The sequence below is a fragment of the Camelus dromedarius genome, chromosome 12, assembly GCF_036321535.1.
Source record: "Camelus dromedarius isolate mCamDro1 chromosome 12, mCamDro1.pat, whole genome shotgun sequence".
NCBI classification, from domain to species: Eukaryota; Metazoa; Chordata; class Mammalia; order Artiodactyla; family Camelidae; genus Camelus; species Camelus dromedarius.
Window position 1 is genome coordinate 10,750,931 of NC_087447.1, and position 15,152 is coordinate 10,766,082.

The window sequence follows — 15,152 nt, forward strand, 5'->3', positions numbered from 1 at the left end:
TGGAAGCCAGGTTCGGCCCGCGTTGCTCGTCAGTCTCGTCCATGCTGTGCACAGGACTGCTGTCCTCGCTGCTTCGCCTCACCCGGGTCCCATTCCCAGGCAGCCGGGGCCTGGGTTTGAACCTAGCAGGGACAGCCTGCCATGAGCCTTTTCGCTCAGCCCTCTCCCGTTCAGCAATCGACCAGAATATGGGGTTTTCATCTCTAGTGATTATGGCCCTCAAGAATATTAAATCAGAATTAACTGTCCATGGCTGTCCCGGTAGACATTTTGCTATTCTCACCATTTCGAATGTAGTGGGGGGGACAGGTTGTGATATTTAAGGAGAAGCATTTTGCACATACACGTATTGTACAACAGTGAGCCCTCCCTGACAGCCAGCTGTCCTGTCCCCCATCTCCGCTTCTTCCCGTCTGTGGCCCAGGCCCCACCGGTGCCTCCCTCTGCCCTGATCTACTGACTGTGCCCCTGCGCGCCTTTCCTCCCTCCCCTTCACAGCCGATCAAGTGAACACTTGATTATTATTTCTTCCTTTCTGTGCTTTATCTTTTTTGTTTAGTTCTAATTAATAAAAATTAAAAGTTTCTAAATTTACATTTTTATAGGGTATTGTAAATAAAAAATTGTATACTTGAAAAAAAAAAGTGCGCCTACATTTCTACTTGTTGCTTCCGAACACGCTTCTTCGTGTGTTTCTCGATCTAGGTGGACCGCAAACCTCTTGCTGTTGGGAATTGGTAAGGATATTACTACTTGATGGCTTTACCTTTTTTATTTTGTCGTAAGGGAGACAGGAAAAGATCTTAATGTTTACATGACAATTTTCTTTTAAAAGTGGACCTTCAGTCTGTTTCCGACCCCTTCCCCCTACCCGGCATTTTAACTGCAAAACAGAATGATAGACTTTAGTAGATACACTACACTTCATCTTCTTCATCTCCAGGCATATGAAACTTTTTAAAGAAACTTCTCGTAGACCAGTTTGACCTAAAGCTGCCTTCATGGTTTATATTTTCTTAGTTCTCACATCTCAGAGGAGATGGGGAAAAGTTGGTCACTCTTTATTGTAAATTCATGTTAATTGTTTCAAACTTGGGTATCATTGTTACTCTAAAGTGCTCAAGATGAAAGTCAGCTCTCCCTCCCTTTCTTCACCCTTGTGGGGTGTGCAGTTAATTCTTTTCCCCGCTGTGTCTTCTCATAAGTCTCACCAGACTTTGAGGATCAAGCGATTGCTCGCCAAAAAACAAAAGCAGAATCGTCCCCTTCCCCAGTGGGTTCTCATGAAAACTGGTAATGGAATGAGGTACAGCTCCAAGAGGAGACACTGGCGAGGGGCCGAGCCAGGTCTGTAAGGACTCACACGTGAGGTGACACACACACACACGCTGCGTCAGGTCACTGGCATCTTCCTGTGTCAGGCTGAGGCCTCACCACCATCTGGACAGTTAGACGTGTTTTATTGGGAAGATGATTTTCTTCTTTGTTTCTATGCTTCACTAGTATGTCGGATTGAAAATAAATACGTGAGACCTTTTGTTTGAAAACTAAAATTCAAACAAGTAGAGAAAGGCAGGAAAAGAAAGTTTAAAATGATGAAGAGGGAAATAATTTAACATTACTGGGTGCTCACTGACACAAAGCTCAGTTTTTCCTGATGAGTGGACAGTCTCCTTGAGGTGACGTAGCTCTCTGGAGGTGACACACCTAATGAGCAGCAGGGCAGGAGGCCCACTCGGGGTGTTCTTACTGCTCTGAGGGAGTAAGACTGTCTTAAGGTGGAAGATTGATTCTCACACTTACGTGAAAGAACGTAGGTCTCATGAGAGCTCTGTTTCATTGGTGGGGGAGCTGCCCCTGCACCCCCAGAAGACTAGATTCAAAGGGAGACCAGAGATCCCGTGGACCAGCACCGCAGGTGCGAGGGAACGGCGGCCCTGAGGGCAGGGACAGCTGGCTTGTGCCCCTCCCTAGATAACAGCCCCCACCACAGCTTGAGAAATACCAGCCCTAGTCCAGAAAATCTAAGTAGTATGTTTCTTGTGAGGAAAAGACTGAGTTTAAGAAGTAAGTACTTCTACAACAACTACCAGTCGGTTTTTTGAGTCACATAGTGCATACCAGATCATGCTGTTCTAGGTGCTTAAAACGTCATTTGAAGACTCAGAGTAACCAGTGAGAGCAACATTAACCTCCCCGCCAACTGTATGTCAAAAATAATCAAATTAGGTGACGCACTAAAATCGCTTATAACGGTATGGCACAGTTGTAAACTGACGTCACTGTGTGTAATCTCTGTGTAAGAAAAAGACGACCCTGATAAGTAACAGGTAAGAGACTTGTGAATAATAATTTTCACAAAAGAAAATGGAAATCAATGTTAAAATTGCACTAGTAACCAGAGAAATACATCTTTAACCTATCAAAGTAAGAAAAACTTCTAAAGGAATTCTCTATAAAAGATTTGGAAGTGAGGTTTGGGGACCGCCTCACTCTGGTGGGGTAAGTGCGTACATTTCTGGAAAATGCTTTGGCAAAGTAAAGAGCTTCAAAAGTGTTCATAGTCCTTGACTAGTTTGGCTTTAGAAATCTCCTAAGGAAAGATTCCAAAGTAATTATACTTATCACAGCATTATTTGTAATAGAAAAACCAGAAATAACCTAAATGCCCAATATTGTAATAGTTAAGTCAATGTTAACCCATGTGTTGTAGACAATTAGAATATTTAATCATGGACGGTGAGATACAGTATAGGGGGAAAGCAGAAAGCATATATGCTTTGAATCCAATTCTTTTTTTAAAAAAATGTATATATGCTGGAAAAATATAAGGTGTCCATCTCTAGGTGGTGGGATTATGGGGGACTATTTTCTTTTACTTCTCAGTATTTTCCAGATCTATAGAGAAAATGCTTATCTTCTTAGGAGACACTCTTCTTCTACCAATTTTTAATTTTTTTTTAATTTTGAGGGAAGAGGTAATTAGGTTTTTACTTACTTGTTTTAATGGCAGTTCTGGGGATTGAACCCAGGACCTCGTGCATGCTAAGCACATGCTCTACCACTGAGCTATACCCTCCTCCCGCTTAGGGGGCATTTTTAAGGGGAAAAGTTGTGGAGGATTTTGAGTGTAGGTGAGTGTTTCTGCTTTTCCATAGTCCAAATTGTCTTCAATGAGCATGTACTGCTATTACAACCCAAAGGAGGTTATTTTCTAAAAAACTGCTAAAAATAAAGCCCTCTGCTTTATTAGTGAGGAAGTAAGTTCTAGCAGGGCAAGAATGTCTGATCTACCTGTGCTTGACTTCAGAGCCAGTGCCTTTGACTTTGTAGGAGATGAATCTGCTTGGAGTCTGCAGAAGGCAGTTATCCTGAGAGATGTGGTCAGGCAGTCCATTATTAAACATTTTAAATGATGTACCAGTTGATGTACCAGTTGAGGGATCAAAGAACCACTTTTGATAAGTCCAATCTATGTCTCCCAGTAAGCTTCCATATTTACACTAAATTGCATCCCCCCCCCCAACTGACTGCTGAATCAAGATGAATGGATCCCAGCTCCATCTCCAGAAAAAGCTGCTCAAGTCCATTTTGGCCTGAGTGTCTGTCGGGTGGCTCTCACCAAAGTTGCCTTATCAGTCATCAGGAAGGCCAAGGTGACTTTCTGAATTTGATACAGATCACTGGATGTCATCCACCAACCATCTCCAGATGGAGACCAATAAAGTTCATTGGGTGAAAAATGCAAGTGGGAGGTTGAAGGCATCTTATGTTTTTCTTCACCCTACTAAGTTTAAATATATTGATATTATGATTCTTATGTGATTTTTATTAATCTCTTGAAATTAATATGTGGGCTTCTAGGAAAAATGAGTCTTTAATCTGAAAAATCAGTATCTTAAAAATCACAAGTAGCATTGTTTTGACCATTTACCTTCTAGAAGCGGAGGCGCGGTTATGAGTAGACTGCAGGTCTCATAACAACCTCTGCTTTGCTTTTTATTTTGTGAATGTTGCTCATAAGGCTGTTCCAAGGAGCTTGTCATTTATTATTCAACATGATTCTCTAAGCTTCCCAATTCAGCCAAGTTCATTCTCCAAGGGAATGTTAACCAAAATCAGACCTGAGAGCTGGGAAACATCTAGAAGGGGGCTAGGCCATCAGCGATGTGTGCGTGTTGCCAGTTGTGAACAGACTACCTCTCAACTTGCTTAGATTTTGTACCAATCTAAAGGATTCCACCCCCAGCCCCCCAGAAAAACCACAGCTCACAGTTTGGTATGTTGTCCTCCAAGTGATCTCTCTATGCACATGCATACGTAAATAGAATTGTAGATCTTTTTCTCATAATACATCATGGACATCTTTCTATGTCAGTATATAGAGAGGTACCATTTTTTTCATGGCTGTATGGTGTTCTACTGTGGACCCTTTTGCCATAATTTAACTGCTCCCTATTAATAGATTTAATCTTCAAATACTTTGTGCCAGTCATTACTGTTCATCCAATAGTGAACAGAGGTAAACCCACAATATCACCTTACATTTCTATAGCTATTTTATACTATACAAAGAAAACTGACCTTCATTTTCTAATTCAATCTTCTATATAACCTTTTGAAATAGAATGGGCAACTATAATTGTGCAGTACCAAAACTAGGCCAGCAGGACCATCCAGCTAGTAAGAGCCAACGCTAGGATTTAAACCATAAGTTTTAAGCTCACATCTAGCATCCTGGCTACAAGAAGTCTCCCGCTCCTCCACCCAAGCTTCACATAGGAGCAGCTGAAAAGCTACAAGCACTTGCCACTTTTGCAAACTCTTCTGATTGGGTTGCAACGCCTTCATTTTCAGTAGGCAGATTAAACAAGTCCCTCTCAGTAATGTCCAAAAAAAAAAAACATACATAGTAATTCAAGTTTTGATTTTTGGGGCCAACTGCAACATAGAAGGATCAGAGTTACAGAAAGGCAGCTGTCAGGCATCTGTTTGGTTTTCATTTAAACATTTTGAAAAGGAGGGAAAAAAAACTTGCTTCGTCACTTCTCTACCCCAATATTTTGAAATGCACATTTATATTAGACATATTCAATCGCAGGAGGTTAGTTCACTAGTTCACTGCATTGATATGTGAACTCCACAAATGTAGCAATCATCTTGCTCACAGCTGTGCCCCAAGGCCCAGCACTGAGGCAACACCTTGCAGGCATCCAACCTGTTCAGGAAATAGCTGGGCCATGAAGAAACAGCTTAAAGGGGTTACTCAGAGAACAGGCCTTAATGTAACAGATTAGTTTGCGTGTACAAGGCCCATTTCAAAATACCTTGTCGCTCATTTTTTAAAAATTTTTTATTGAGTTACAGTCAGTTTACAATGTTGTGTCAATTTCCAGTGTAGTGCACAACTTTTCAGTTATACATGAACATACATATATTCATTGTCACATGCTTTTTCACCCTGAGCTACCACAAGACCTTGTATATATTTCCCTGTGCTATACAGTATAATCTTATCTATTCCTTGTCGCTCATTTTATCACTACTAGATCAGGCACAATTTGATAAAGGAAATCAGGTGAGCATTTGTTCAATGTACAGCATTACTCCAGGAATGGTGGTGACAAAAACAAGGGCTCTGCTCTGGTGCCGCTTGCAGTCCAAGGGGGATACCTGGTGATAAGTGCTAAGGAGAGAACAGAAGAGGGTAGAGGAATGAAGAGTGATGGGGTGATTCGTACTGTTGACACAGAGGCCAGGAGAGGCCTTGATGTGGCATTTAAGCAGAAATGTGAATAATGAGAAGACAGCCATGCAAAGTTCTCAGAAGAGCATCCGAAGCAATGAAGAAGGGAGCCTCTCTCCCTGAGATGAAAATGAGTGAGGAGTTCAAGGGACCACATGGGGTTAATGTTGCCGGAGTGAAGGGTGCCTGTAGACTGACCACCCAGGGCCTTGAAGGGATTTATTCACATCGCAGTGGGAGACTTCGCGGAGTTTTTAAGGAAAAAGTACAAAACAAAACATGGGCTGTATGCTTTTAAATATCACTTTGCTGCATGGAGAAGGAAATAGACAAGAGAAGGGTCACCCCTGAGAGGGTCTCACGACACTATTCCTGGTCTACAGGATGAGGAGACTGAGCCTTTAAAAGGCAAAGTGTCTGAGGGAATAATTTTTAAAAAATAAATCTGGGAAAGAGGTTACCTTTGGTGAGGGAAGGGAAGGAGAATGGGATTGCGATAAAGATGTAGGAAACTGGTCATTTCACATTTCTTATGCCGAGTGGTGGATTGATGGGTATTTGTTTTATTCTTGTGCTTCATAACTTTTATATACCATGCGCTCTGTGTATATTATGAGCTGAACTGTGTCCCTCAAAACTCAAGTCGAAGTCCTAACCCCCAGCACCTCAGCATGTGACTGGATTTGGAGACAGGGCCTTTGAAGAGGTATTCAGTTAAAATGAGGTCATTAGTAACACAACATTGTAAATCGACTCTCCTTCAATTAAAAATAGAAAATTAAAAATTTAAATGAGGTCTTTAGGGTGGGTTCTAATCCAAAATGACTGGTGTTCTTACAAGAAGTGACGATTAGGACAAAGGCACAGAAAGGAGACCATGTGAAGATGCAGGGAAGACAGCCGTCTATAAGTCAAAGAGACTTCAGGGGAAACCAGCCCTACCGACACCTTAATCTGACTTCTAACCTCCAGAATTGTGAGAAAATAAATTTTCGTTGTTTAAGCCACCTCATCTTTGGAACTTTGTTATGGTGACCCTGGCAAACTAATAAATATACGTGTCAAATATTTCATCATTGAATTTTTGTTTAATTTTTAAAAATCCATAAGGAAGTAAAAGAATATGGATCAAAGTGTTAACAATGGTCATTTCTGGAAGGTGCGATTATGAAGAATTCTGATTTTCTATATTTACATTTCTGAACGCTTTATATCTTTTATGAGTATATAATTGGTTTGTATTTGAAGAAAGGAAGAAAAGGGAGAGAGAGAGAACATGGATGTGATCTGTCCAATATTGCAGAAAAGGAAAAAAGAAAAAGAAAACCTGCATTACATTTACAGTCATTTTGCAACATTTTTCCATCTAACAGAGAAGTAAGCAGACATGTGGTATGGAACTTCCAAAAACTCTCCTTAAAAAGAAGGAATTCCCTTTTGTTCTCCCTGCTTCCCTCTTCTTGCTGCCTAGAATGCAGGTGTAATGACTGGACCTCCAGCAGCCATCTTGGAGCGGAAGGTAATTTCAACAACACTAACAATGCACAGTGGAGGAGAAAGATGCAGGCTGTGTCTCTGAAGACTTCAGTGAGCTACCATTCTAAAACTAAGCTGCTTACCTCTGGATTTCTTTTAGATGTGAGAATACACTTTTGCATTTAAACCAGCATAAATTGGGCCTCTGTTACTTGCAAATAAACCAAATCCTGATTATTACAAAGGATATTTTTTTCAGTCATTAGAGTTCATTAAGTGCTATTGAGGAAAAAATTTTTATGTATAAAAGTTTTAAAAATTATTACAAATATGAGGGAATTGTTCTCCCACAGCCTCCATTTTCTCTGAAGTGCAACACGTGGTTATCTGGTGTGACCCAGGAGGGTTTGTAAAGCCTAAAGAGGGTGATTTAAGATGTTGGTCTAGTTCCGGGGAGGAACGGGAACAGAGGCAGGCTAGAGATCCTTTCTAAAAATAAAAGAAACTGGTTTTATTTTGTTATCAAATTTAAACCAAACATCAGTTCATTGTGTTGATGACACCTGATTTAACTCTTCGAATTGTTTCTGTTATTAAGGAAAAATAAAAAAACAGTCCAGGGCACGAGTAATATGAAGGACAGCCTGCCAAAACTAAGTAGATTCATATCTGTGTTTGAAAGCTCGCTTTGCTTTTACAAGTTACTTTACTTTTCTGAGTCTCCATTTCCCCATCTGTAAAAGGAATGGTGGAACCCCTTCCATATGTAAGCGATATCATATAATATTTGTTTCTCTGACTTACTTCACTTAGTATGATATCCTCTACGTCCATCCATGTTGCTGTAAATGGCATTATTTCATTCTTTTTTATGGCTGAGTAGTATTCCTCTGTGTGTGTGTGTGTGTGTGTGTGTGTGTGTGTGTGTGTACACCACATCTTTATCCATTTATCTGTTGGTAGACTCTTAGGTTGCTTCCCTGTCTTGGCTACTGTAAATAGTGCTGCTGTGAACATTGGGGTACACGTATCTTTTTAAATTAAGAGTTTTCGTCTTTTCCAGATGTATGTCTGGGAATGGGATTGCCGGATCATATGGTAGCTCTATTTTTGGTTTTTTTAAGGAATCTCCATAGTGTTTTCCAATAGTGATTGTATCAATTTACACTCCCCCCAACAGTGTGGGAGGATTCCCTTTTCTCCAAACCCTCTCCAACATTTATTATTTGTAGACTTTTTCATTATAGCCATTTTGGTTGGTGTGAGGTGATACCTCATTGTAGTTTTGATTTGCATTGCTCTAATAATTAGTGATGTTCAGAATCTTTTCCTGTGTCTGTTGGCCATCTGTATGTCTTCTTTGGATAAACGTCAATTTAGGTCTTCTGCCCTTTGTTTGATTGGGTTTTTGTTCTATATGGAATTGTATAACAGCTCCTTTTTAAAAAATTTACTATCTCTCCCTGCATGATTGTTTACAAAATACACACAGAATGCTGTCCTTGATCTCTCGGAGCAACCATTCCCCTCGTAACCCAAAAATAGAGGATTCAATTACCTCTCCTGAGACCCTGTTGGAGAATCTGTTCTGAAGTGTTGGCAGTTCCCACCTCACCTTTGTGTCTTCCTAGTCTCAGCGAATTTCATCATCATCCTGCTGCACAAACTTGAACACAGGAGGAAGACGAGGCTAGGACGTAGCTCTTGCTCCAGGAGAAATGAGACAGCAAGCAAGGGACACCAGGAAGACCACTCCTTGCTGATCACAGAGATAGAATTCATTCCCATTCTGCTCAGGGCAGCGCCTGGAACAAGCAGGCTTTAAGAATTGTTTGGGGAAAGCACGAATGAGTAATGACAACCCTAGTGTCTCTCTGGCAAAATACAACAAGCTGTCACCAGTGTCACCAAGTACAGTATCTACCAGGTGTCCAGCCTGCTGTTACTTCCATGTAGGTTAAAGGAGGCACATGACATAGGTCCTGACCTCCAAGGAAAACATGGTTTAGTGTTGTAGTGGACACTGAAGTGCTGCCAAGGTCCCCTCGCTAGGACGAGGTACTCAGACTCCCAGTGCCGACAGTGTGGGTGGCTGGTGGCCCACAGCTGAGCCTGTCTCCCTCTGGCAGCTGCCCTCTCCCAAAGGGAAGTGCCTTGGGTTATGCCTCCTTCTTCCACGCACCCTGCATGCACTGACTGACCTGTATATGGAACAAGTGCCCGGCTACGTTGTCTCAGGTTTGGACACCTGGGACAATCCAACCCAATTCTGGACCTCCGCACAGCTGAGGCCTCACGCGCATCTCAGTTCAACTGCTCCCTTACCTGTTTCCTTCCCCCACTCATAGGTGTTGTCCCTGTGAGCACTCCTCAATAAGCTTCCGAGGCGAACCAGACTTAAACAAATTTGATTTTCTTCTTAATTCAGTTGAGGGAGACACCATGTTGTCCTTTGAAACCACAAATTACTTTTTCCAAGAAGAATTTTTGAATTGATGACACACACACAGTTAGAGTAAAACTGGGAAACCAAATACCTGCCCTACATTACGTTGATAAAATCTGCACTATTAAACTATTATTTGGCAAAAGTCAGGAGAGTGAGCCAGGGCCAACGTGGAAAATAATAGGAAAAAAAAAGCATGGGGTGGAGGGGGAGTGGGAGGGGGAGGGAGAACATGGGAGCGAAGAAGTGGGAGGTACAAACTATTGGGTGTAAGACAGACTATAAGGATGTATTGTACAACACAGGGAATACAGCCAATATTTCATAATAACTGTAAATGAAATGTAATCTTTTTAAATTGTATAAAAAACAAAAGTTTTTTTTTTTTAATTGGGGTCACTTACCCTAATCCCTTCAGTTGCTTCATGATGTGCTTGTAATAAACCTAAACTCCTCTGGGGGGCCTTGCAGGCCTTTGGTAGCTGCCACCTCTTCCTCTTATCCCTCCACCTCAGGTTCTGCCTCCCTTTGTCCTGCTCAGGTCTTCACACAAGAAAGACTGTCTTCATTCTTCACTTTTCTAACTCCTCCCCAGCCCCCAGACTGCTTAAAGAATTGTTTATCCCTTGCGGGAGGTGGAGGGTGTAACTCAGTGATGGAGTGTGTGCTTAGCATGCACCAGGTCCTGGGTTCAATCCCCAGGACCTCCATCAAAAGAAATGATTAAATAAACCTAAAATATTTGTTAAATAGATGAATATGCTAAGCGTCATGAGGATACCAAAGATGAAACAGATACATGATCACGCCCTGGAGGAACTCACCCTCAAGAAAGGGTGAAATGTCAGAAACATAACATTAGGGCAAGACATCCTGATGCAGGGCCATGATTCTAGGCAGGGAAATCGCAGACCCTGGAGGGAGAGTGGAGGGCAAATGTGGATGAAGACACACGGGTCAGCTTAACTGCAGCACAGAGTACATCAAGACAAAGAGAAAGAGACAGGCTGAAAAAGAGGAGTTGCACCGGATTGTCAAAGGCCTCATTTGCCAGGCGAGGAAATCTGGGCTGCATTCTGGAGGCGGTGGTGGGTAACAACATTAACTCAACTCAACTCAGCCTCTGAAAACCTTTAAACAATGTTTTCAGATATACCAGAAAAGTAAAAATAATAGTACAAAAATACCCATATACTCCTCACCAATATTCAGCAATGAACATTTTGCCTAATTGCTTTATAAGTAGATATACAGATACATAGATTTAAATATATAGATATAAATGTGTGTATGCATTTCAAAATTTGTTCATTTTTTTTGGCTTTCTTTCTTTTTTCTTTCTTCCTTTCCTTTTCTGACCATTTCAAAAGAAATTTAAAGAATCCTGACGTTTTTCCAATTTAAAAAAATTATTTATTTATTTATTTTCTTCCAGTTTTATTGAGATATAATTGACATACAGCGCTGTGTAAGCTTAAGGTTTACAGCATAATGATTTCACTTATATACAGCGTGAAATTACCACAATAAGCTTAGTGAACATCCATCATCTCATACAGATACAAAAGTAAAGAAATAGAACAAAAATATTCTTTCCTTGTGATACGAACTCTTAGGAGTTACTCTCTTAACAACTTTCATATATAACATACAGCAGTGTTAACTGTATTCATCAGGTTGTACATTAAACTCCTAGTACTTATTTATCTTATAATTTATCTTGACTGCCTTCTTCGAACTCCTCCTCCCTTACCCCTAGCCCCACTTCTGGTAACCACAAATCTGATCTCTTTTTCTATGAATTGTTTGTTTTCGAAGTATCATTGACCTACAACACTGCGTTAGCTTCTGTTACACAAGATAGTGATTCAATACTTCTATTTCAAAATGTTCACCACAGTGTCTAGTTACCATCTGTCACCATACAAAGATATTGTACAATTATTTACTATATTCCCCACACTGTATATTTCATGCAACTAGAAGTTTGTACTTCTTAATCTCCCTTCCCTATTTTCTCTCCTCCTCCCCTCCCCCTCCCCTCTGGCAACCATCTGTTCTCTGTATGACTCTGTTTCTGTTTTGTTATGTTTGTTCATTCGTTTTGTTTTTTAAGATCCCATGTATAAGTGATAATATATAGTATTTGTCTTTCTCTGTCTCACTTATTTAACTAAGCATAATTCTGTCCAGATCCATCCATGTTATTGTTGTGGCAAATAACAAGATTTCATTCTTTTTTATGGCCAAGTAGTATTCCATTGTATACATATACCACTTCTCCTTTATCCTATCATCTATTGATGGACATTTAGGTTGCTTCCATGTCTTGGCTATTGTCAACAATGCTGCCGGCAACATGGCGATGCAGATATCTTTTTGAATTAATGTTTTCATTTTCTTCAGACAAATACCCAGAAGTGGGATTTCTGTATCATATGGAAGTTCTATTTTTAGTGTTTTTGAGGAACCTCCATGATGTTTTTCATAGTGGCTTGACCAATTTATATTCCCAACGGTGAACAAGAGCTTCCTTATAGCCATATCCTCACCAACACTTGTTACTTGTTGTCTTTTTGATAATAGCCATTCTGACAGGTGTGAGGCCATATCTCATTATGGTGTTGATTTGTATTTCCCTGATGATTAGCAATGTTGAGCATCTTTTTCTGTGCCCGTTGGCCATCTGTATATCTTCTTTGGAAAAGAAGATATTCTTTTCAGATCCTCTGCCCATTTCTTAATTAGGCTGTTTGGTTTTTTAAGGTTGAGTTGCATGAGTTCTTTGTATATTTTTAGATATTGATCTCTCATTGAATATATCGTTTGCAAATATCTTCTCCAATTTAGTGGGCTGCCTTTTCATTTTGTTGATAGTTTCTGTCACTGTGCAAAAGCTTTTAAGTTTGATTAGGTCCCATTTGTTTATTTTTGCTTTGTTTTCCTTGCCTGAGAAGACATATCCAAAAAATATTGCTAAGACATGTCAACGAACATACTCTCTGTGTTTCCTCCTAGAAGTTTTGTGGTTTCAGGTCTTACATTTAAGTCTTTAATCCACTTTTAACTTATTTTTGTATATGGTATGAGAGGGCAGTTCAGTTTGATTCTTTTGCAGGTAGCTATTCAGTTTTCCCAACAGCATTTCCTGAAGGGACCGACATTTCTCCAGATTTTAAAGTTGCTTTCCTTCATATTCATCATACCAATATTACACTGAAAAAAGGTAGTTAACTGCCTAACATCAACTATCACCAGTCCATTTTCAAATTTCCCATTATTCCCCAAATGTCTAAAAGGCTGGTTACTTTTTTTTTTTTTCACAACCAGAATCCAATCAAGCATTTGGTTGTAGTTTTTAAGTTTTTTTTTATGACTCTTTGTTATGACATCACTTTTCTTTAATCTTTATATCTTATCTTCTATAAAACCAGTTGTCTTATAGAATGTCTCACATTCTTGATTTATCCATTTGTCTCCTTGGGACTGTTGTTTAACTGGTTCCTCCAGCTCCCGTAAACTGGAGATTAGATCTAAAGGCTTGATTGGATTCAGGTCCAACATTTTTGGCAAGAAAACTTGATTAAGTGAAGCTATATACTTCATGTTGCAGCACACCAAGGAACTCAAAAATGTTGACTGTCCAGGGTTAATGATGCTAAATTGGATAACTGGGTTAAGGTGGGGACAGCCAGATTTCCCCATTGCAAAAGTCTGTGCTTCTGCTTTGTGGTTGGCATGTAAACTGAGGAATGTGTTTGGCATCACAACTCCCATTTTTGTTGCTGTTTTAGTTTACCAAAAATGTTCATTTGCATTTAATAGCAACAATATCCCTGTAAGGTTATATTCCTATTTAACAGAAATGAAAACTGAGGCTTGGAGTGCTTAAATGACTTTCCCAAGATCAGAGAGCCAGTAAGTAGCAAAGGCAGGACTCAAACATAAAGGGGTTCATTTCAATTCCGTTAAAACAACAATGACAACTAATCCCAAGTAGCCTACAACTAACTGCAGATTTTCAGTATATTCTCTCTCCAGAATTCAACAGCTATTTCTCTTCTTTTAAAAACGTTTTCTGAAAAAGCGTATTTTTATTTTGATACCATGAAGCATATTGCCAGGAAAAAAAAGCAATGTTTTTTGTTTTTTTTTTTTTTTTACAATGTCTAACAGCTATTTCTATTTTCGGGCAAAACTAGCAAAATGTTAACAGGTGCCGGGTTTCCCAAATCTCCATTTGTAACAATAGTTGACAACATCTAAATGTCACATGAGTTACTGAATTTGTGACTTTCGCAAATGTGTGAACAAACTCAATTTATTTAACGTAACTTTGTGTGTGTGTGTTTGCAAAGTTAAGCATACACATGTGCGCTTATGATGCTAAAACCAGCAAGGGCCTTTAGGACTGTTGGAGACACCGGACCGAAGTACCCGTAAAGTCAGGTCCTATTTTCTCCTCACAGCTAGGTCAGCAAAGCTTGGGACAAAATTAGGAGAAGCATGTGACAGTCTAGAATCAAGAGATACGGGGTGTGGTGCGATGATGAGCAAACCAGGGAACGGAATTAGGATGGTGGATTCAGGGGGAAACTAGGGAAGCTATTTCTGGGCTCCCCAGGAATTCAGGCCTCCAGTTCAGAGCCAGCTGCTAGAAGAGGGTCTTAGAAAGGAGAAGCTCAGGCAGGCGCTAACTACTGAGAATCATTCTTGCTAACAAGAAACCATGGAGATGTTAACTCAGAAAGGGGGACTGAAACACCGCCCGTTCACAGAAAAGCGCTTTTGAGAAGCTGACCCGCTTTTGCCTCCCACAAACTTCCCCAAACGTGGAAGCAGTTTGGCACGCCCCTCAACCGCACTCCGGGACTTTATTGGCTGCCCCAGCCTGCCCCTTTCTCAATCAGCCTCTTTCATTGGTCAGCACTGCCAACCTCCCTTTTCACAGACAATCCCAAGAACCAATCATCTCTAATCACCGAGCCGTCTCTCCGCCGGCATGTGAATGATATTCATCCCAACCAATAAAAAATGAAAGTGAGAGGCCCCTTTCTCCTCACTTCGTTCAGTAAATGGTAGAAAAGGTTGAGCAGCTGACATCAACCACCAATCCGTAAGGGCGGAAGAGGGACGAGGAGAAGAGTGATGGGAGGGGTGACGTGGCGGTGACGGGAGCATAAACTAAAATGAGTGGCAGAAATACTAGCCAATCGGCAATCAAACTAGCCGGGCCGTCTGCCTCCTAGAGTCCTCCCTGACCGCTAGAGACTTCGGGAAAGCACCAATAAGCTTTACAAGAGTCTGATTGGCCTTCGCCTGCACCAATCAACGGTGAGTCTGGCGGAAGCGTCCCACCCCGGGCTCTCACTGGGCGGTGTGGAATGACAGGCCCCAGAGAAATGCCAATGTCCTGGGGGTCTTCAGCAAGTGACACTCAGCGGCGCCAATCGACTTCTTCCTTCCCAGCGGCCGAGCCCTCCT

The 15,152-nt window shown here is 40.9% G+C and overlaps 1 protein-coding gene across 1 annotated transcript; it reads left to right on the plus strand.

The window, feature by feature from the left end:
• Window positions 1–1,124: 1,124 nt before the first annotated feature.
• Window positions 1,125–1,458, plus strand: LOC135322587 (large ribosomal subunit protein eL39-like). Its single transcript, XM_064491861.1, has one exon. The coding sequence runs from the start codon at window positions 1,125–1,127 to the stop codon at window positions 1,353–1,355; it is 231 nt and encodes a 76-aa protein (XP_064347931.1). The 3' UTR covers window positions 1,356–1,458.
• Window positions 1,459–15,152: the final 13,694 nt, after the last annotated feature.